The 23142-nt window shown below is 38.0% G+C and overlaps 1 protein-coding gene across 6 annotated transcripts in view; it reads left to right on the plus strand.

The window, feature by feature from the left end:
- TDRD1 (tudor domain containing 1) overlaps positions 1–23142 on the plus strand; it is a gene marked incomplete at its 3' end in the record, with an annotated part of 35323 nt that overhangs the window by 11634 nt on the left and 547 nt on the right. The window contains exons 6-22 of one of the 6 annotated variants that reach the window (XM_082605397.1): positions 87–191; positions 416–598; positions 1111–1254; positions 1811–1982; positions 3436–3522; positions 4279–4446; positions 4566–4673; positions 5526–5696; positions 9175–9417; positions 9777–9914; positions 12656–12766; positions 13505–13675; positions 16248–16523; positions 17022–17141; positions 18662–18778; positions 21232–21399; positions 22596–22836. In XM_082605397.1, the coding sequence (XP_082461523.1) occupies positions 87–191; positions 416–598; positions 1111–1254; positions 1811–1982; positions 3436–3522; positions 4279–4446; positions 4566–4673; positions 5526–5696; positions 9175–9417; positions 9777–9914; positions 12656–12766; positions 13505–13675; positions 16248–16523; positions 17022–17141; positions 18662–18778; positions 21232–21399; positions 22596–22836 (2723 nt within the window). The remainder of the gene's footprint in view (positions 1–86; positions 192–415; positions 599–1110; positions 1255–1810; positions 1983–3435; positions 3523–4278; positions 4447–4565; positions 4674–5525; positions 5697–9174; positions 9418–9776; positions 9915–12655; positions 12767–13504; positions 13676–16247; positions 16524–17021; positions 17142–18661; positions 18779–21231; positions 21400–22595; positions 22837–23142) is intronic. The other 5 variants (XM_082605398.1, XM_082605400.1, XM_082605399.1 and 2 more) reach the window with 5 other exon arrangements.

The raw sequence follows: 23142 nt of genomic DNA on the forward strand, positions 1-23142 counted from the left end.
CCACTGCACGACCAGGGAAGTCCGGCCATGGTATCATTTAAACATGTGCTTGTAAGTAACTCACTTAATGTGTTTTTTCAAACCAGAGTGACTGTCCTCTTGGAGTTACTAAAGAAATAGCCATTTGTGCTGATACAATAATGTTTTCTGATTTGAGAAGCCTACAACTCAGGAAAACCATGGAAGTAAAGGTATTTGTTGTTTCATTTCCATAGACAGAGATCCAAAGAACTATAGATTTTTATTGCCTTGTTTCCTGTGTTTGAGTTTATAAGATAGCTCCAAAATACAACTGAAATTGATAAAGATTACAAAAACTTGTCTACAGTACTTTTTGTATCTTGTTATAAAGCTTTGCAAAATTAACATTTGCTCTGTTCTCAGTGAATTATTGCAACTTTTTTGTCTTTGAAAGGGTATAGTTACTGAATTCAAACACCCAGGTGACTTTTATGTGCAGTTACATTCTTCAGAAGTTTTAGAATACATGAACCAACTCTCTGCGAGCTTAAAGGAAACATATGCAAATAAGGCACATGAAGAAGATTATATTCCTGTAAAGGGGGAAGTTTGTGTTGCCAAGTACACTGGCGATCAGGTAACCCCTAATGAAATATTTAACAAGACATTTTAATTTCCTTTGGTCCTATCAGCTTGACACCAGAGCTTTTAATGATGCATTAGATGGCTTGAGGTGAGACTCTGGTCACACTGCTGTTTCTCTTCCTCAGTCAGGAGTCCACGTCTGTTTGCTTACTTCCTCCCTGCCTGAGGCCTCTCCAGCTCTGCATGTAGGCTCCTCAGTTGCTGGGTACAGAGTGATTGCTAGTCCTAGAGCTTGTGTTTATTTGTGTAGCTGAGGCATTAGTGTGTCACAGAGTCCACTGGGCTAGAGTAGCCTGGGAATTGTTGTGTATATTAAAGCATCTAAAATGGACAAATTTGGGGGTTTCTGAGCCAGATTCTTAGGAAATTAAGGTAACTTGTTAATAGAGTATCTCAGAACAGAACAGTAGCTTTTCCTTTGCATGTTCTGTAGATTGAGAGTTTTTAAACCTAAGATTGTGAAATGCTGTTTTGAAGCAGAGTACCATTATATTTCACTTTCAGACCTGGAACAGAGTAATAATACAAGACGTTGATGTGCTGCAGAAGAAGGCACAAGTCTTATATATTGATTATGGAAATGAAGAAATAATTCCAGTAAACGAAATTCACCAACTAAACAGAAAAATGGACTTGTTTCCTTCTTGTGTAAGTCTCTTTTACTTTCTGAATTCCTAATAGCATCCCAGAGGAGCTGTTTTTAATGTTTTGATGGACACAATATTTGTGTGTTTGTTGCCATGGTTATTATGAGAAAGGACCTATTGGTGTATCTTTTACTATGTAGGGAAACAACAATCATGGACTTTCTTGGCTCCATTTCATTAGGCATTACTTAGAAGTACTGCCTCAGGTAAGAAACTTAGCATTTTTAGGAACATCTTATCAATCTGCTCTTTAAAAACAATCATTTTTATATTTATTACATTATTTGGAAGCGACTTGAATTTATGTGTAATTGAGGGATAATGACCATCCTTTGATTAATTTCTCAAGCTTCAAGTCCCAAAAGGAAAAGCATTGTTGATAGAATATCAAGAGAGACAAGTAATTATTCATAAAATTGTTTATCGGATTAGTACTTGAAGATTTTTGATGGAATATTCAGCATGAAATACATTGTCTTAAAAAATAATTGCATAATTAATTAGAAAAAAGTCACTTTCAAATACTAATTTTTAGTAACTTGTGTAAAATCTTTCAGGCCATAAAATGCTTTGTAGCCAGTGTTATCCCAGCAGAGGGGCATTGGAGCAATGACTGTATCAAAACTGTTAAATCACTGTTAATGGAGCAGTACTGCTCTGTAAAGATTGTGGACATCTTAAAAGAAGAAGTGGTTTCCTTTGCTGTGGATGTTACGCTGACAAGTTCAGGTAAGATCTGAATCTTTCTTTTTAAATGGAGCACTTAATATGTTATTGAGTGCCCACCTGTTACTCAGAGAATAAATAGAAACATGAAGTGAGACCAAGTAAGCCCCACTCTGGAGTCATTCAGATTGTGACGGGAACTATGGCCTTGGCTCTGCTCTTGCAGTTGGCAGTTTATCAAAGGCAAGGCACAGGTTTATAGAATTGGGTACATTAAAAGGCTAGATCTAGACTTAGTATGGGAAAACTCTAGTTATCTTTTTAATACAGCCATTATAATATCCCTGATTTCTACTCATTTACTGGGAAAATTCAGGAATTTTTCTGTGATTTACCATCAGTGCTTTTTCTTTGAACAACCTTCACAGAACTGCATTTGGTTAGCATTAAGCCCATAAGCACATAGTATTTAAGTTGTGGAAATAGAAGCAGTTTGGAATCCTGTTCTTCCTTTATGGCTTTGTACTTATTTAAAAAGTGACTTCTGACAGTGTGCTTATAATTGCCTCTTGGTTTCCAAGGTATTATTACTCCTCTGTTGCTTGAGACCCATCATTGGTTGATTACTTAGTAGAAAATTCAGTTAATCCTGTTGTGAAATTAAGTATAAAATCTCTGTGTTTTGTTCCTTTGCTATGTATGTTCCATGTTATGACTTGAGCTTTTGGATACTGTTTGAGGGAACTTGAAGTTGATGTGGCTGCTGGTTGACACTTGTTTCAGCCATACTTTATGTCTGAGATGAAGTAGTCTTATGTCTTAAATTTATTTTTTCGTATAAATGGTGGTCATTCTAAGCATGCCAGTGAGGTGGTAACTAAATCTTCCATGTTATTCATAATTTTTAAGTGAAATATTTTTATTAAATTTTTTGTTAAGTGATGATGGGGATTTTGACTCAATTTTTTTCTAGTAAATTCATTTATTTTTATTTATTTTTGGCTGCATTGGGTCTTTGTTGCTGCAGGCGGCCTTCCTGTAGTTGCAGCGAGTGGGGGCTACTCTTCGTTGCAGTGCATGGGCTTCTCATTGCGGTGGCTTCTCATTGCAGAGTGCAGGCTCTAGGTGCACGGGCTTCAGTAGTTGTGGCACACGGGCTCAGTAGTTGTGGCTCGAGGGCTCTAGAGTGCAGGCTCAGTAGTTGTGGCGCATGGGCTTAGTTGCTCCGCGGCATGTGGGATCTTCCTGGACCAGGGCACGAACCCGTGTCCCCTGCATTGGCAGGCAGATTCTAAACCACTGCACCACTGGGGAAGCCCCTTGACTCAATTTTTAAAGCCGAAGATTAATAAACTATATTTTGTACATAGAAACTGAACTAGTAAAAAATATGCCAGTGTGCCAATAGCTATAATCTTTAAATCATGTGATTGATTCATTTCTTTTGTATTTTTTCTTTTCCTCTAATACTTAGTATAATATCTCAATGGAAATATGTTCTCTTAATCACTTTTAGGAAAACTCTTAGACCATGTGCTCATAGAAATGGGATATGGCTTGAAACCCAAGGGACAAAATTCTAGGAAGCAAAGTGCAGATTCAAGTGAGTATACAGATTAATATTGAATGGTGTAGTGATTTTAGTTATTGAAGAAGTATTGTCTCTTGTCTGTATTCCTAGAGTACTGCCTATATGAAATCCCTGAAACATCAATCTTGGGTGAGACAGCTCTGCTGAACAGTTCTCAGGAGTTTTTTTTTTGCCATCTGGAGGAGAAAACTCAATACTTACTGGTCTAAAAGTTATCACGGTTGAAATTGTAAATGAAGGTGGTGTCCTAGGGAGAGTGTAAAGTGAGAGAAGTGAACCTGAGCTTACAGTACCAAGGGAGAAGCTGTGATGGGAGAGGTGGAAAGAGAACAGGGAAAATGTTGCCAGAATAACAGAAGAGTAAATGTTCTGGGAAGGAGTCATCAGCAATAATAAATGCTGCAAAGGGGTCCAGTGGAAGGAACAAAATCCCCCCAGCAGTATCTGCTTCACTAAGGCACTGTGGAGGTGCCTTCAGGGAGCATATTCTGTGGGCAGTATACGCCCCCATAGAGAAGAGATTATAAAACAGTTGGTGGCAGAATCGCAGAGTGTAGTGGGGGCCCTGCGAAGGGCACCTGACCCAGATTTGGAGGAAAGCCTTTCACAGTGACATCATACTGAGCAGGAAATTTGGGAGTATGTTTTGGGAAAAAAGACCAGCATGTATTAAGGCCTAGAAGTGTGAAAGAGCACAGTTAGGCCTGGAAAACTGGAAAATTGGATTAATGAAACCAAAAAGGCTTATATTTCTGCTTTTTTGATAAGGTGATCTTGAGGATGTCGGGAAAATCACAGCTGAAAACAAAATTGTTGTAGACAGCAGTGACCTAATCCCCAAAGTGTTGACTTTGAATGTAGGTGATGAGTTTTGCGGTGTGGTCGCCCACATTCAGACTCCAGAAGACTTCTTTTGTCAAGAACTACAAAGTGAGTGTAAGTAAATCTTGATTTGTGCTATCAATATAACATACATCAAGAGACTCAGCGTGCAGATATGCAGATAATGTGTAAACTTGTATTTCTTTAGTTTAAGATGTGATCTGTATCCACAGATAAGCTCGCTGAACTTCAGGCGTCACTTAGCACGTACTGCAGTCAGGTGTCTCCACGCTCTGATTTTTATCCAACCATTGGTGATATCTGCTGTGCTCAGTTCTCTGGTAAGGAAAAGAGAGTATTACTGAATTTTTTACTTACAATTAAGTACCAAGAAATGAAACAATCTTCGTTTTGCATTGGATGGCTGCATTTGAAGTTTGAGTAGTGCACCAATTATGTTTTTGAGTATATCCAATTAAACTGAATCAAAGTATGTAAGGGAGGAGGAGGACCTGTAAATGCTTGGGGGGGGTGATGGAGGTTTTTATTTTATCAGCCCTTTAGTTCTAGAGACTGATACAGACATTTGTTTATATCAGTGTGGGAATGTGGAACCTCCCAGGGTCATGTCTTGGCTAGTTCTCTTTGGAACAGCGAGAGTGTCTGGAGGCACGTAGCTGTTGTGGCCCGGCCTCTGTAGCTGCACAGATGATGACCCTGTGATTACCAGGTTCAGCTCTCTGCTGAAGGGAAGACCAGTGGCCTCCCCATCACAGGAGGGGAGAGACAGGTGGGCCTCCGGTAAATCTATGGCTTGGTTAGTGGAGTCTGGTTGACTCATACTGCCAGGTATTCTAAAATTGATCAAGACCTAATGGATTCACTCACATGACCAGGACATGTTCCCTTGTCCTAATGAGTTAACTGTCCACTAGAGGGATTAAGCATGTAAATAAATAATGACAAGCATACAACATGAGTTACCTAGAAAGGGATGAATAAAGGTGACATTTCAGGAGTTGAAAGCTTCTGATAAGGAAAAGTAGGAATGGTGAATAAGCATGCATCGTTCAGTAAAGCTTGATGTTACATGAAAGTAGAATCTACAGATGACCATGTAAATTGAGGAGGAAAAATTTTTGTTTATATCTACATTGGAAAATCATTTCAAATTGAGTCTATCCTATTTTTAGAGGATGACCAGTGGTACCGTGCCTCTGTTTTGGCTTATGCTTCTACGGAATCTGTACTGGTCGGATACGTAGACTATGGAAACTTTGAAATCCTTAGTTTGACAAGACTTTGCCCCATAACTCCGAAGTTGTTGGAATTGCCAATGCAAGCTATTAAGTGTGTGCTGGCAGGTATGTAATTTTTATAGTTCCTGTATTCTTAAAATATTAAAACCTAAAGTTAAGAGCATTAGAATTGAAATTAAACTAGTGAGTAGATCAAGGAATGTGTTTAGCTATAACTTACCTCAGTACAAAAACAATCCTTAATGGAACATTTAGGAAATACAGATGACTATTTTGCTATCTGTAGTAAAATGAAGTTGAATGTCCCTGTGTTGATGAAATTGAGTCTTCTTTTTTGTTATTTATAGATCCTGCATTATCAATACATATCACAGAAGCCTGTCAGTTGCATGAATTAGGGGGAAACTGCTTTTAAAAGCAAGAACATTAACGATCATATGCTTAGAAATCACTGTATATGTAACGTGTCCCGCTAGTAGCAGGAGCTTCTTTCCAGCGTAAAAGATCTTCTACAACTTTTCCTTCACATGAACCATAATTGAACTAGTATCCAGTTATCAGAAGGATATTTCCAAGTTTCTGCTATTAGCAGTGTTCTTTTAACTACATTTGTTCAACTATCCAAGATCATTTCCTTAGGAAGAGGTACAAACTACTGTGTATAAAGTAAGTAAGCTATAGGGACGTATAGTACAGCACAGGGAATATAACCAATATTTTATAATAACTTTAAGTGGAGCATAATCTATAATCTATAAAAATACTGAATCACTGCGTTGTACACCTGAAACTAATACAGTATCGTAAATCAAATAGTCTTCAATTAAAAATTAATGATCTTTTTTAGAAAGCTAATTTTTAAAAAAAAAGATCATTTCCTTGGGATAGGTTGCAAAACCTACTTACATTTGCAAAAATACCACCTTAGGTGGAATGGAGGTGTCAGTGGGTATGCTTTTCATGTTTGTGATACATATTATGATTGTTCCCTAGAAAAGGTAGAACTAGTTTACACACCTACCAGAAACGTAGTAGGGAGTCAATTCCTTGACACATTGGTGTACCAAACATTGGGTGGGCCCAAAGGTTCGTTCGTTTTTTTCCGTAAGATGGCTCTAGTAGCACTTAGTTGTCTTTAACTTCACTCGAAGCAATTTTGTTAGATTGTATGTGACAGCTGTCATACCAGCGTGCATTTAAAAAAAGACTTATCAAAATTGGTGAATTTTTGTGTAGCCGTTTTAATATTGAAGGTGGAAGAAAAGCAACATTTTTGGCATAGTATGCTTTATTCTTTCAAGAAAGGTAAAAATGCAACTGAAATGCTCAAAAAGATTTGTGGAGAAGGTGCTGTGACTGATTAAATGTGTCAAAAGTGGTTAGTGAAGTTTTGAGCTGGAGATTTCTCTCTGGACGATGCTCCACGGTTGGGTAGACCAGTTGAAGTTGATAGCGGTCAAATCAAAAAACAATAATTGAGAACAATCAACGTTATACCATGCGGGAGAGAGCTGACATACTCAAAATACCCAAATTGAGTGCTGAAAATCATTTGCACCAGCTTGGTTATGTGAATCGCTTTGGTGTTTGGGTTCCACATAAGTTAAGCGAAAAAAACCTTCTTGACCATATTTCCGCACGCGATTCTTTACTGAAACGTAATGAAAACGTTCCGTTTTTAAAACAAATTGTGACGGGCGATGAAAAGTGGATACTGTACAATAATGTGGAACAGAAGAGATCATGGGGCAAGCGAAATGAACCACCACTAACCACACCAAAGGCCGGTCTTCATCCAAAGAAGGTGATGTTGTGTATGTGGTGGGATTGGAAGGGAGTCCTCTATCAGGAGCTCCTTCTGGAAAACCAAATGATTAATTCCAACAAGTACTGCTCCCAGTTAGACCAACTGAAAGCAGCACACGATGAAAAGCATCCAGAATTACTCAACGGAAAACGCATAATCTTCCATCAGGATAACGCAAGACCACATGTTTCTTTGATGACCAGTTAAAAACTTACAGCTTGCCTGGGAAGTTCTGATTCATCTGCTGTATTCACCAGATATTGCACCTTCAGATTTCCATTTATTTCGGTCTTTACAAAATTCTCTTAATGGAAAAAATGTCAATTCCCTGGAAGACTGTAAAAGGTACCTGGAACAGTTCTTTGCTCAAAAAGATAAAAAGTTTTGGGAAGATGGAATTATGAAGTTGCCTGAAAAATGACAGAAGGTGTGGAACAAAAGGGTGAATATGTTGTTCAATAAAGGTCTTAAGTGAAAATGAAAAATGTCTTTTATTAAAAAAACTGAAGGTACTTTTGTCCTGCCCAATAGATATTTCTGTATTATTTCATCTTGGCCAATTTTGATAAGCTAAAAACTAAATCATTTTAATTTGCTTCATTACCAGTGAGACTGGATGTTTTTTCATAAGTTACTTGGCTCTTAATTTTATGAAATGACTTGGTATAACATTGGGGTTGTTGATTTGTAAGTGCCCTTTCAGTAAATGCTACAGATGTTTCAGACGTCAGTATTAGTGACCGGTGTTTCTTCCTGGATTGTTTTATACTTTTGTTTGTGATTTTCTTTTTTTTTCTTTTTTTTTTTTCTTTTTTTTTTTTTTGCGGTACGCGGGCCTCTCACTGTTGTGGCCTCTCCTGTTGCGGAGCACAGGCTCCGGATGCGCAGGCTCAGCGGCCATGGCTCACGGGCCCAGCCGCTCCATGGCATGTGGGATCTTCCCAGACCGGGGCACGAACCGGTGTCCCCTGCATCGGCAGGCGGACTCTCAACCACTGCGCCACCAGGGGAACCCCTGTTTGTGATTTTCTTAACAACCTTATTGACATACAATTTATATACCATAAAAATCACTGTTTTAGGGAATTCTCTGGCAGTCCAGTGGTTAAGACTCCTCTCTTTCACTGCCAAGGACGTGGGTTTGATCCCTGGTCGGGGAACTAAGATCCTGCAAGCCGTGCAGCACAGCCAAAAAAAAAAATCAGTGTTTTAGGTATACAATTCAGTGATTTTTAGTAATTTACCGAGTTGTACAGCCATCACCATAATCCAGTTTTGGAATATTTCCATCACCCCACTGAGATCTCTTGTGCCCACTTATATATAGTAATTAATCCTAGCTTCATAGGCAACCATTAGTCTACTTTCGGTCTTCTAGATTTGCTTCTTTGGACATTTCGTATCAATAGATTTATGATGGTTTGTTTACATAGAAATATAGACAGCTTGGTGCTTTGTGACCGCCTGGAGGGGTGGGATAGGGAGGGTGGGAGGGAGACGCAAAAGGGAGGGGATATGGAAACATATGTATATGTATAACTGATTAAATTTGTTATAAGGCAAAAAAAAAAAAAAAAAGAAATATAGAATCGTTTTACAGACTTTTTCTTTATAATTTTGCCTTCATTTTCGTGTTTAGAAAATCCTTCTCAGATGGGACTTTCTGGTTCCAGTGTTTGTCATAGAGTCCTTTTAAGTGTGTGGAAATTAGGAGCTAAATTTGTAAAGGCTTGCAATAAGAAATATTTTAACATTCTTTTAAAAATTCTTTGTTAGGAGTAAAGCCATCATTAGGAATTTGGACTTCAGAAGCTATTTGTCTGATGAGGAAAATTGTACAGAACAAAGTGATCACAGTGAAAGTGGTGGACAAGTTGGAAACCAGTTCCCTGGTGGAACTTATGGATAGGTCTGTGATGCCCCACATCAGTGTCACCAAAGTGCTCATCGACGCAGGCTTTGCTGTGGGGGACAAGGGGGTAATGACAGATAAGCCTGGTGACATGAAAGAAGCCAGTGGTAAGTAAATTGTCCACCAGATAATGTCCATGCTGGAATTCAGGTGGCTTTGTGAATGTATGGGTTCTCATACTTTAAACAAGAATTGATGTTGAGTACCTTTTGTCCTTTTAAATCAAGCATTCATCTAAAGAGTGTGTTTGGGTCACTGGCAGCTGAAGATCGTTCAGAAATGTGAATTTGAAATTTGGAATTCAGTGAGGTAGTAATGGTTAATTCTTACACTGATTAACTTTCCTGCAAAGTCACTAAGAAAGTCATTGGACATTCAGTTCTTCAAAAGCAGACTCTTTAGCAGCCCTGCCTCCAACTCCCTGCTCTGGCCATTTGTTTTGCAAATCGTCCATTTACTTTCACAGTTCCCTCGGGTGTAGAAGCAGAAATCAGTCTGTTGGAGTGGACGTGGGTTGAACTTGCTGTTGATCAGACAGTAGATGTTGTGGTCTGTATGATGTACAGTCCTGGAGAATTTTACTGCCATGTGCTTAAAGAGGACGGTAAGTTGACTCTTACTTATTTCTCTTTACAGTACACTGGCATAGATAATAGGTCAAGATAAGTTTGTTATTGGGTGGTGAAACTGTTCTCTTTCCAGTAAAGGCCAAGTGGGTATTTGTACTTCCAAGAAAGATTTGGGTTTACTTGGTTGCCTTTTATTCCATTGTAAGACATTATTTTCTGTTTTCAATAGTCTCTGTTTAAACCAGCTTAGATTTCACAGAATGTCTCCTAAATTCATTTTTGAAAAATTTTAATTGTTGATCTCATTGACGTACGACATACATACAGATAAGCGCACAAATACGAGTGCAGCATAACAAATTATCACAAAGTCAAAACCTTGCATAACCAACATCTGGTTACCAGTAACCCGGAAGTTTCCTTCATGTCTGCTGACAATCACTGCCACTTCTTTCTTTCAGAAGTAAATATGATCGTGCCTTCTAATAATAGCATAGATTAGTTTTTCCCATTTATGAACTTTATATAAATGGAATCATACAATAGGTACTCTTCTGTGCCTTGTTGCTTTTTTTTTCCACATTGGTGAGTTTGGACCATCATTTTCACGTGTGGCTGTAGCTCGTTTTTTGTTGCTGCATAGTGATCCGTTGTATGAATGTACTGCAATTTACTGTTCCTTTCTACTCTTGGACATTTGGGTTATTTCTAGTTCTGAGCTATAAAATGTTGGTAAGAATATCCTCATACAAATTTAACGCACATGCACATGCACTTCCATTGAACATGTACCTAGGAATGAAATTACTGGCCAAATCTTAAAGGGTATGTGTGTTTTCAGCTCTGATCAATGAATGCTAAGAAGTTTCCAAAGTGATCATGGCAGTTGTTGGTTTGAGAATTCTAGTTGCTCCACATCCTCACAAACACTTTGTATTTTCCGTCTTTTTCCCTTGAGCCATTCTGGTGAGCATCATTGATTTTAATCTCTCTAGGTTTTGGGTTTTCTCTCTGTCAGATAAGGATGTTACCCTAGATAACGAAGTTCCTGCCTGTCTCCCAATTTGTGAGATTTGTCATCCCTTCATACAGAATCATCTGGTAGATAGGCTACTATTTTAAAATATTTGCCACTTTCTTATTTTCATAAGTGATTGTACAAGCATATGGTACAAATTTTAAAGTTACAAAAGAGAATATAGTGAAAAGTAAGTTTCCCAGTTCCTCTTCTCAGATTTCTAAATATCCTTCCAGTTCCTTTTCTCAATGTTCTTAATATCTTTCCAAACGTACTCTATACATATGCTTGTATGAATATATATATTCCTTTTTATGTAGGCATAAATGGTAAAATAAATAATATTTGCACTTTGCCTTTTTCTCGCACTCTGTCTTGGATATCAGTTCACATAGTGTTTCCTCCGTTCTTTTTAAAATATACTTTTAATTTTGGAATAATTTTAGATTTACAGAAAAGTTGCCAAGATAGTACAGAGAGTTCCTGTATACCACTAGTTTTCTCTGTAGTACCACAGTTATGTAAGATGTTAACATTTGTTACAACTTAAGAGACCCACATTGGTAAATATCTATGAACTACTCCAGACTTTATCTGGGTTTCGCTAGATGTCTTTTCCATTTCTGATAATGTCCTTTTTCTGTTCCAGGGTACCACATCACTGTACGTCCTCATTCCTTTTCATGGTTACATGGTATTCCCCTGGGTGGGTTTACCCTAGTTTAGTTAACCTAGGTACGGATAGCTAAAGGATTCCTGTGTACAAGCATTTACTACTGAAAACAATTTTTGTAATCTGTGATTTTATTCTGAGACTATATCCTTGAGACAGATTCCTAAAATGGTACAATAGTTATTAAGTCAAAGGATATGTGTGCTTGTGCTCTTGAGAGACTGCCCTCAAGAGGTCATCCAGGCTGATTTCCACCGTCAGTGTATGAAAGTGCCCTCTCCCACACCATTTCCTGCAGTGTGTCCTTAAACTTTCTTATTTTGACTAATCTGAAAGGTGACAATTCTAACTCGATACAACTTAATTTCCGTTTCTGTGAATGGGTCTTTGCCACATATTTAAAAGATATTTTTCTTTTACTTCTATAGTGTTCAGATCCCTTTACTTGGCATTTTAAAGCTCCCCACGGTCTGTATCTTTCCGAGCACATCTCTGGTGTTTTTCTTCAGTGATTCACCTTTCCATTCCTCTTCTCTGCCAGACTTCTCCCAGCAAGTGTTTTTTGGCTGCTTAATTTGGTAACTTTGCCTCAGAGCCGTTTCTTTTTCTGGAATACCCTCTCCTTTTCTAGCAAACAAGTCATACTTCAGATTTCTCTATGAAGCCTTTAGTGCACAGAGCTCACCTCTCTGAAAGTCCTTAGCAGACACTATCTGTGCCAACCATTTAGTAATTACATATACTCCTTCAGGACAGCTTATATGTAACTTCCTTTCTGTGCAGGCTTGTGCACTGTTTCCTGGTCCACATGCAAAGCTCATGCTCTAGCATACTGACAACAATGCCATCATCATGGCTCTGTGCCCAGTAGATTGTTGGTATGGGGTTTACTGAGAGTATTAACTAAATAATGACTTATTTGCCCAATTTCTTAATAAGGAGAAGGGAAAGGTATTTGGTGTACTTTATAGTTGCTTGGGGATGTGCCTGGGTTTTTATGATCAAAGCACTTTCCAACTTTAAGTGAAAATCTGTTACTCTGCATGTTTTTTAAATATTAAACGCTATGTGTATTGTGTTTTCAGCTCTAAAGAAACTCAGTGACTTGAACAAATTGGTAGCAGAATATTGCCAGCAGAAGTTGCCTAATAATTTTAAGGCTGAGGTAGGGCAGCCTTGTTGTGCTTTTTTTGTAGGTAAGTTGCAGTTGGCACAATATTGACTCTATTAGAATCTTTTATTTCTTGACATTCAAACCTCATTTTTAGTGTATTTTCTTCCTGATGTTTAAGCAGATATTTTTCATAATCAAAATTAAATGAATGCTTAAAATACCATTTTTTTTCTTCTCTCTTTGTAACAAGGAGCCTCCAAATGATACATTCTTACCTAACTTTGTCAAGTGCTTTTCTTTCCAGAATTTCTGGTAATATTAAAAGCTAGAGAATGGGAAACCTGTTCACTGCAGATTCATTGTTTCTTCTGGTCACCCTGTGCATGTTTATTTTGAAAATATGTTTGATGAAACACCTTAATTTCATTGCATGTTTTTCGGTTTATTTTTTCTATTATTTACCAAGTAACAAGTGAAACAATCTCATTAGCGGCGAGAATATTATAAGTCTTCCAGTTTGACAAATATCAAGTTTATTAAGTCTTTATTTCACTTAATATTCTGCTTATTGGTTAGGTTATGAATGAAATCTTTATAGTAGATGTAAAAGTGTGATGCTATAAAAACTTCGGTGATATTCTAAGAATGAATTTTGAGAATTATCCTTCTAGGGATTTCTGATTAAAAACTAAAGGTGTTGTCTGGGAAGAGAAATATATTATTAGGTACTTTAGACAAAGAATGGTCTTTTTCAAGATAAAAATTTCAAACCTTAATAGAAGGGAAATATTCCATGTTACAAATTTTGTGTTAAATCTAGGTGATGGTAATTGGTATCGTGCTTTAGTCAAGGAAATCTTACCAAATGGAAACGTTAAAGTACAGTTTGTGGATTATGGAAACATGGAAGAAGTTACTGCAGATGAACTCCAAATGATCCCATCCAAATTGTTAAAACTTCCATTTCAGGGGATACAGTGCTGGCTAGTAGGTATGGTGCAGAGTAAGAAATTTTCTCAACTGTCTTCTAATACTTAAGAGTACATAAATTTCTCAGTATTAATATATTTATAATTTTAATATTTTGTGTAAGTTATTTTCTGTTTCATATTATAAAATTTAGAAACATATTTAAAGATACTGGCCAAAATGTTCAGTGTTGATGTCAAAGTAAGGAAGCAGCTACTTTTCTATACTTACGATAGGAGTGAAAACCGATACTTTCTTTTGAAGACATTTTGCAGGATTCCTTAAGAGCCTCAGATATTCTAACCTTTTGTCTTAGCAAGTTTACTTCTAATAATTCATCCTAAAGAAATGATCATGTGATTTCACAAAGTTCACCTACATGGAAATTCAGTACACTGCCGTTAGTAATAGCAAAACAACCTAAATAGCCAATAGTAGAGGCTTGGTTAAATGAGGATCCATATAATGGGTGGTGGTAGTACCTATTTCATAGGTTTGTTGTGCAGATTATTAAATGAATGTTTAGATCAGGGTCTGGCACTCAAAGCTCTATTAAGTGTTCGTTCTTATTACACAGTCATTAAAATGTTAAATATGTGTTGATGTGAAGACTGATTCATGATTTAAGTGAAGGAAGCAAGTTATGAAAGAGATGGCAGGATGGCATTGTGATTAAGAGGACGGATTAGAAGCAGCTCTGCTGCCTACTAGCCGTGAGACCTTAGGTAAACTGTTTAAACTCTGTGCTTCCTTTTCCTCATCTGGACAATAATGGTACCTTCCTCAAAAAGGCATGAAGGACAAGAGATACAGGCATACAGCACTGAATAGTGCCTAACAGTGTAACTATTTTTATTATTATAAAAATTTCTTTATAAAAGAATTATGAGTATATATGTGCATGTGTGTATTTCCATATGCACATAAAAGATTATGAAAGGCTGGATACCAAAATGTTAATAGTGGTCATGTCTAGAAGCATTAGATGCTTTTTATTTTTCCTTTTGCCTGTTTTCTTTCTACTTATTTTACACTAAGTATGCTTTGGATTATTGTTTTTAATCACCATGTTTTCTGTCAGTGTTTCTTAAAATATGATCCCTCCACCCCACAGCCAGTAGTATCAACATGAGAACTTGTTAAAAATGCAGATTCTTAGTCCCCACCCAAGACCTACTACTAAATTGGAAACTCTCGGGTGGGGCCCCCAAATCTGTTTTCACAAGCCCTCTACGTAATACAGATGCACACTCACATTTGAGAACCACTGTTACGAAAGTAAGGGTATAAGCCAAAGTTATCCCAGAAAGATAATTTTTGGTTAAATAATTTAAAATGATATTTTGAAATTATCATTGGAAAACTGTCCACAAAGGTGCAAGTGTATGTTTAACATCTTTTACCAGAATAGTTGATAACTCATCATTGTGTATGTAACCATAGTGGCTTCTAAAAGAAAGAATAATTCTATTTTTGCCTATTGGGAAAAATGCCAGGTGAAGATAAGTTAGTGAGGAAGGTAAAGACGGATCCTGAGCCTCCTAAAACAGTTGTATATTTGTAGGTGCATTATCTGCAACTCAGCACTGAGGATGATGTAGATACATAATTGATTATTGAGCAAAGATACTCAAAATCACTTGACCTGAATGGTAAACGTGGGAAGAGTCCAGTCCTGGATATTACTGAGGCAAAAAATGCAGCTTTGGGGCACAGAATTCTTTTTTTTTTTTTTATACTCCACATCTTTATTTATTTTTATTATTTTTTATACTCCACATCTTTATTGGAGTATAATTGCTTTACAATGGTGTGTTAGTTTCTGCCTTATAACAAAGTGAATCAATTATACATATACATCTGTTCCCATATCTCTTCCCTCTTGCGTCTCCCTCCCTCCCACCCTCCCTTATCCCACCCCTCTAGGTGGTCACAAAGCACCGAGCTGATCTCCCTGTGCTATGCGGCTGCTTCCCACTAGCTATCTGTTTTACGTTTGGTAGTGTATATATGTCCATGCCACTCTCGCTTTGTCACAGCTTACCCTTCCCCCTCCCCATATCCTTAAGTCCATTCTCCAGTAGGTCTGTGTCTTTATTCCCGTCTTACCCTTAGGTTCTTCATGACCTTTTTTGTTTCTTAGAGTCCATATATATGTGCTACCATACGGTATTTGTTTTTCTCTTTCTGACTTACTTCACTCTGTATGACAGACTCTGGGTCCATCCACCTCACTACAAATAACTCAATTTCGTTTCTTCTTATGGCTGAGTAATACTCTGTTGTATATATGTGCCACATCTTCTTTATCCATTCATCTGTTGATGGACACTTAGGTTGCTTCCATGTCCTGGCTATTGTAAATAGAGCTGCAATGAACATTTTGGTACATGACTCTTTTTGAATTATGGTTGAAAACTTCCCTAATATGGGAAAGGAAATAGTTAATCAAGTCCAGGAAGCACAGAGAGTCCCATACAGGATAAATCCAAGGAGAAACACACCAAGGCACATATTAATCAAACTATCAAAAATTAAATACAAAGAAAACATATTGAGGGCAGAATTCTTCTTAATGCTGTTTTATTTGTTAGATATACAGCCTAGAAACAAACACTGGACCAGAGAAGCCATAGCAAGATTTCAGACGTGTGTCACAGGGATAAAACTCCAAGCCCGAGTGGTTGAAATCACTGAAAATGGAGTGGGAATTGAACTCACCGATTTTACCACTTCTTATCCCAGGATAATTACTGATGTTCTGATTGATGAACATCTGGTTTTAAAAGCTAGTTCACCATGTAAAGACTTAGTGAAAAACAGTCCTGTTAATAAACATGGTCTTCAAATTGATGCCCCATGGCTTCAAGGTAACATTTTTAAACTGCTACTTAAATTTATGTTATCCTTTGCTTTTATAGGCTATGAAAATTTTTCTATTCCAAGTGACATGATTTTCCTGTAGAAATATGCTTTGTGGAAATAGGTTAGTAATAGGTAAAGTTAGTTTGATATTTATTGAAACATGTTTTTTTAATTAAACACTGTACTCATTTTTAATGTAATTACTTGTCAGGCAGATGTGTATCATATAGCTATGTATCCTTTAAAGTTTGAGTAAATTTTTAAGAATTAAATATACTACAGAAATGGAAATATACTACTGAAATATACTATAGGAGCATAATAGTTTCATGATTCTTATTATAGATTGAACTTTTTTGTGAGGCACACCAAAATCCCTCAAATTAAACAGATTGTTTTATGAAAATACAGATTTTCGTTTTGGGAATTTGGGAATGTTGGTATTCAGTAGAATACTAAATTTTATCTTTTTCATGAGAGACCTGTATTTCGTATGTTTTCAGCCAGCTCTCCAGCTGAGCAGTGGAGGACAATAGAATTGCCAGTTAATAAAACTGTACAGGCAAGCATATTAGAAATCGTAAACCCAAACTTGTTTTATGCTCTACCAAATGAAATGCCAGGTAAGAAACCAAAGTTTGAGACATGTCTATGCTGGTCTTTTAAACTGTAGAATGAACTTACCTGAATTCCTTAGGAAGTGATGGGGAGAAGAAGGTGATGATTTCTGTTTCACTCAGTGTTTTAATTGATCATAATAACACTTAAGGAAAATTTAATTATAAAAACATGAATGTGAACATGCCGTGCATTCAGCACCTACTCCACCTGGTCTTGATCATCTACAGCTTTTTATAACAAAGCAACGTCCTTAATTACTGTATAATTTCTTGTTTACAAATAGGTACTGTCTGCATTGAATTGTACTTACTAAGCTAACCTTCTACAAGCATTACGAGAATTTGAACCAAAACAGTTTTAGATACGTTGGAAGAGTACTTCCTAATCAGTCTATAATCACAGTGTTACTGTATCTTAGAAGCTTAGAGAAATGTTTTACACTGGCCCTAATCATGAAGAAAAGTAGCATATAAATGTTGACTTTCTTTTTCCTTTTTTATTTCGTGAAAGATTACAATTAAGGCATCTCTTCAGTGTATTTTACTTTTGTTTTTTTTTAATTCATTTATTTTATTTACTTATTTTTGGCTGCGTTGGGTCTTCATGGCTGCACGTGGGTTTTCTCTAGTTGAGGTGAGCGGGGGCTACTCTTCGTTCCGGTGCACGGGCTTCTCACTGCGGTGGCTTCTCTTGTTGCGGAGCACAGGCTCTAGGCCCGCGGGCTTCAGTAGTTGTGGCTCGTGGGCTCTAGAGCTCAGGCTCAGTAGTTGTGGTGCACGGGCTTTGTTGTTCCATGGCATGTGGGATCTTCCTGGACCAGGTCTCGAACCCATGTCCCCTGCATTGGCAGGCGGATTCTTAACCCCTGCGCCACCAAGGAAGCCCCAGTGTATTTAAGTTTATTCTTGCAGTATCAGAGGCTGAGTTAGTGCAAGTTTGCTATTCAAAATAATTTGCAGGTATTTGAAAGCTGAAAAAAATGAAAAAAATTTTTTTCAAATGGTCAAACCAAGAATTGTGACGATAACAATAATTGCTCTTAAATTTATCCTCCAGTATTAGGAATAATCAACTTTAAACTGTCTAGTGGAAAGCAGGGTCTTAGGATTATTGCATCCTGACCATAACATATGGTATGATGAATTGGAAGTACTTTGCTTCATTTAATTAACTATAACACACTTACTGAAAAGTATACTGAACAGTAGTAGTAAAACTGCAACTTAATAAAACAAGTTTTTGTAGAATGAACACACTAGAATAGCCACCCTAATCAAGAAATTAGCCCCCCAGTGGCTTCCTTCTTGCCCGCTCCCAGTCTTGCATCCCTTCCCCACAAGGTAACCAGTAGTGGTTTTATCTTTTTTTGGCTTTATCTATTTTTAAAATATAAATGTATATTTTAATATATATGGGGTCTTTTTTGAGTGATTAGATTTGACTTTCCTTTTTATATAAATACTTTATTATAAATAGTAGCATTGAAAATTTCTTCACAAAACATCTTCTATATATATTTTAGAAGATCAGGAAAAACTGTGTGTATTGACAGCCAAATTGTTAGAAGATTGCAGTGCTCAGAAAAGTCGATCGGCCTATAGACCAAAAATTGGAGATGTGTGCTGTGCCAGATACACAGGTAAGATTCTTTTCTATTCCCCAAACAGTGTTCACTTTAAAATTTAGATTTACAGTTTAAAAATGTATTTCGTTTCCCTCTTCTTTTGTATGACAGCTAGGTCTACAATTTCCCTCTCTTTCTTCCCAGTAGAAATGTGTCATAATTTTTGTTTAGATAAGTATTCTGTATTACGTTATTAGGTTTGCATAAACAGTATTCACAGCCTACCCATGTAGTTACTATAATTACATTTTTCTTTTGCAGCCTTTTTTGTTACTACTGTTCTATATACTTTCACTAATGATCTCCAGTTCTCTGCATTGGTATAAATTCTCTCCATGAATACTGCCTGTACTTTATCAACTTTTATCATATTGTAGGCAGCTCCAGCCTTCTGACACACTCCTATCCAGACTGCTTGTCCTCCAGACCTGAGCTGTCATCCTGAAATTTTCCTTTCACCATCATGCTGGAGATTGTTTCAGCACAAACCCCCTATGTTTCTTGGATTTCTCTCCCACCCCACCTTGTTGGCTAGATTTCTCCCTCCCTCGTTCAACTTGTTTTCTGGATCCTTTACTTTTTTTTTTTTTTCTTTTTGCGGTATGCGGGCCTCTCACTGTTGTGGCCTCTCCCGTTGCGGAGCACAGGCTCCGGATGCGCAGGCCCAGCGGCCATGGCTCACGGGCCCAGCCGCTCCGCGGCATATGGGATCCTCCCAGACCGGGGCACGAACCCGTATCCCCTGCATCGGCAGGCGGACTAGGATCCTTTACTTTTGATTTAATATTTTGGTATATCTATCTCATCCTCTAGAAGCCGAGAAAAGGTACATGTAAGATAAATTTTGTTACCTTTCATGTTTGAAAAAGTCTTTATTCTACCCTAATAGTTACTTGATAGCTTACCTATAGATAAAATTCTAGGTTGGAAATCATCTTTCTCTTAAAATTTTGAAGGCATTGTGGGTGTTGCTGGTGGAGAGGTAGATGTCATTCAGGTTCTCCAAACTTTGTATGTAATTTTTTTCCTCCTTTCTGGAACTTTTGGTAATCTCTTCATCCCAAGTTTTGAATTTTATGATGTGACTCAGCACTGGTTTTCTTTTCACCATTGTACTGAGCACCCAGTGGGTGGGCCCTTTAGAAATTCGTGAGTTTCAGTTTTGAAAATTTTTCCTGAATTTTTTTATTCCTTTCTTTTATTTTCTGCTCCTTTACGAACTCCAAGTATTCTCATGTTGGACTTAAACTCTGCTGCTGAATTTCCTTTGCTGTTTTTTTTTTTTTTCCAAGAGATTTCCTCAGTTTTCTCTTCCAGCCTTCCGTATTTCATTTTTAATACCACATTTTTGGTTTCAGTAGCTTTTTTTGTTTCTCAAGTGTGTGGTTTTTAATAACTGTCTTGTACTTGCTTCAAGGATGGAAGGTCGTTTCTCCGAGGATGTTAATATCATTCTTTTAATTTTCATGGTCTTCTCCGTCTTTGGGTCTCTGTTTCCTTGAGTTCCTGTTTGTTTTGGTCTTCTCTTTCATGTCAGAGACTTTCTTCTACTATCTGGTCATCCTTCGCTGTTCGTTTATGTAAGGTGAAGCACTAAGAAGCTAATTGGAAGTTCCTTTGTGCGCAGGCAGAGCTCGTCTGCTTAGTGGACTTTCCTGTAGGGTGACCTGGCTCTGCCGTTTCACTGGGAACTCCTGATGCCTGTGTCTTGAAGTGCTTTTGCTTGGAGATGGTCGTCTCCTGCCTGGAGTGCAGAGCTTGCCTGACAGGGTTCTTGTAAACTCCCTCCTCTGGTCTGCCTCACGTCCCCCAGTCCGTAGTCTTTCTGGTTCGTCCTCTCTGGAGAGGAAACTCGTCTTCTGCCCATGGTTAGGAGCAGTTACCTGAAAAGGGGGAATTTTCTAAGCGTTATTAAAACACGTCAACATCAAACTGATCATTCTCTTTAGCGACTTTTAAAATAGATATTACATGTAAATGTGTTTATAAACTAAAGTTTATTCACATAAACTTTGGGGAAGCAACTCGGCTTCCGTTATCCAATCCCCATGTCATCTCCATCTTTGCTCCAACTTTCGAATGAGTAGCATCAATTTTTGAGCCTTGATTGCTTGGGGATTTGAGATGCAAACTGAGATGCTTCTTGGCTTCTTTACACCCAGCTTCAGTTGAGCTCTGCTAAATCATTTCCACTCACATATTTGCTTTCCACCTTCCACTATTACATTGTCTTCCCTCTTGTTCTCTATCCTTGTGGTTTTGGGCCTTTTTCTATTTAGTCCTGTCTTTTGAGTAGAATCTGCAAGGAGTAGATGGGATGCTTGTATTTAATCTAGACTCCTTGGCGTGAAGTCAGAAATCTTGGTGTGACTTTCTAAGTGATGTAAATGTAACTGTGAGTAACCATCTTAAAGGAGGAGGGCATCATTGAATGTAACTTCTCACCTGAGATTCCTCTGTATTTTCAGGTGATGATTTCTGGTACCGTGCCATTGTTCTGGAGACATCAGATGCTGATGTGAAAGTGCTCTATGCAGACTATGGAAACATTGAAACACTGCCTCTTTGCAGAGTGCAGCCAATCTCTGCCAGCCACCTGGAGCTTCCTTTCCAAATTATTAAATGTTCCCTTGAAGGTAGACAATTAAGTCACTTTCCAATTTGGGTGTCTGTGGGATTTTTTTCTTTCTTTTATAGCGCTAAGTCTGAAACAAATGGGTATTTTAGGACTTCCCTCGTGGCGCGGTGGTTAAGAATCCGCCTGCCAGTGCAGGGGACACAGGTTCGAGCCCTGGTCCGGGAAGATCCCACATGCTGCGGAGCACCTAAGCACGTGCGCCACAACTACGGAGCCTGAGCTCTAGAGCCCGCGAGCCACAACTACTGAACCCACGTGCCACAACTACCGAAGCCCGCACACCTAGAACCCCTGCTCCACAGCAAGAGAAGCCACCGCAATGAGAAGCCCGCACACCACAACGAAGAGTAGCCCCTGCTCACCGCAACTAGAGAAAGCCCGTGCGCAGCAATGAAGACCCAACGCAGCCAAAAATAAAATTAAAATTTTTTAAAAAACATATTTTAAGCAACAGCCCAGATTTCTAAATATCAAGCAGAGTTTACCAAAAAATCTCATACCATTTATTATTCTTTCATTCTCACAGAAATTATGTTCATTTGTTCCATCTTTGTTTTACAGATTAGTTTCAGAGAGTCAAGGCTCAGAGATTCTGGTTTGCCTCAGGTTGCAAAGCTAGTTAAGTGGCAGGGCCAGGGTGAACTGGGGTCAGTCATCTGACCTCTTGTGCGGGGGTCTTTCTGCTTTGTCACAGAGGCTAGAGACATTTAAATGGCACCCTTTTGGGCTACCTTCCTATTCATACCATATCTGCCTATTTATTCAGCCCTTCAGTTGGAGTTTGAATAGAAGGAACTAAAATGCTAAAGTAGCGTTTTATTCTTACTCCTGATCTCTTTACCCAGAGGTCCCAGTAGATAATAACACACTGATTTCCTCACAGTCTGCTTTGGTTTTGACTCAGAGAGTTGGAAAATTATCTTTATTATTGTTTGCTTCTACCGTTAGAATGTAAGTCCACAAAGGCAGACGTTTGTCTGTTTTGTGGCTTCTAGACCTAAATTAGTGCTTGACATAGTAGGGATTGAGGAATATTTATTAAGTTTGACTGTTTTGAACGCAGCAGCAGTAGTACATCAAAGCATACCTAAACCTATAGCTAAAATCAGTGAGCCTTTTGCTTGTTATCCTTAGATAATTTATCTCGATATCATTTTTCAGGAACTTGAAGATTAATATTCAGTTTTTTTCCAGGACCAATGGAATTGAATGGAAGCTGTTCTCAGTTAATAATAGAGCTACTGAAAAAATTCATGTTGAATCAGAATGTAATGCTTTCTGTAAAAGGACTTATCAAGAATGTCCACACGGTGTCGGTTGAGAAGTGTTCTGAGAATGGTACTATCAATATAGCTGGTAAGCTGGTGATGTATGGTCTGGCGAAAAACATCCCATCTAAAAAGCAGAGTGCTTTAAATAAAGATACTTTTTTCAAGTTTAATTAGTAGCAGGTGTAAGTGTAGCCAAGAACAGATGTCCTCAATTTAGTTGACCTGATCTTTCCTTATTCTCCGTGGCCACGTTCCCTCTGTCCTCATCCTCCGCAAATCCAGCGGCCGGGTGCTGACTCACGTTGCCACCTCAGAGGAGCCACCTGGAAGGAAGCAGGCCTCCCAGTCCAGATTTTCCTTAGAGCAGGCTCAGCAACACTGTTGATAGAATTGATGCTGAGAGCTTTAGAAATGTCAAGCATTCAGAGTAGCTTCCAACTTCCTTTCGATCCTGATCAAAGTGAGAAGAA

This window comes from Mesoplodon mirus (assembly GCF_964341445.2).
Source record: "Mesoplodon mirus genome assembly, chromosome: 2".
Classification (NCBI taxonomy): Eukaryota; Metazoa; Chordata; class Mammalia; order Artiodactyla; family Ziphiidae; genus Mesoplodon; species Mesoplodon mirus.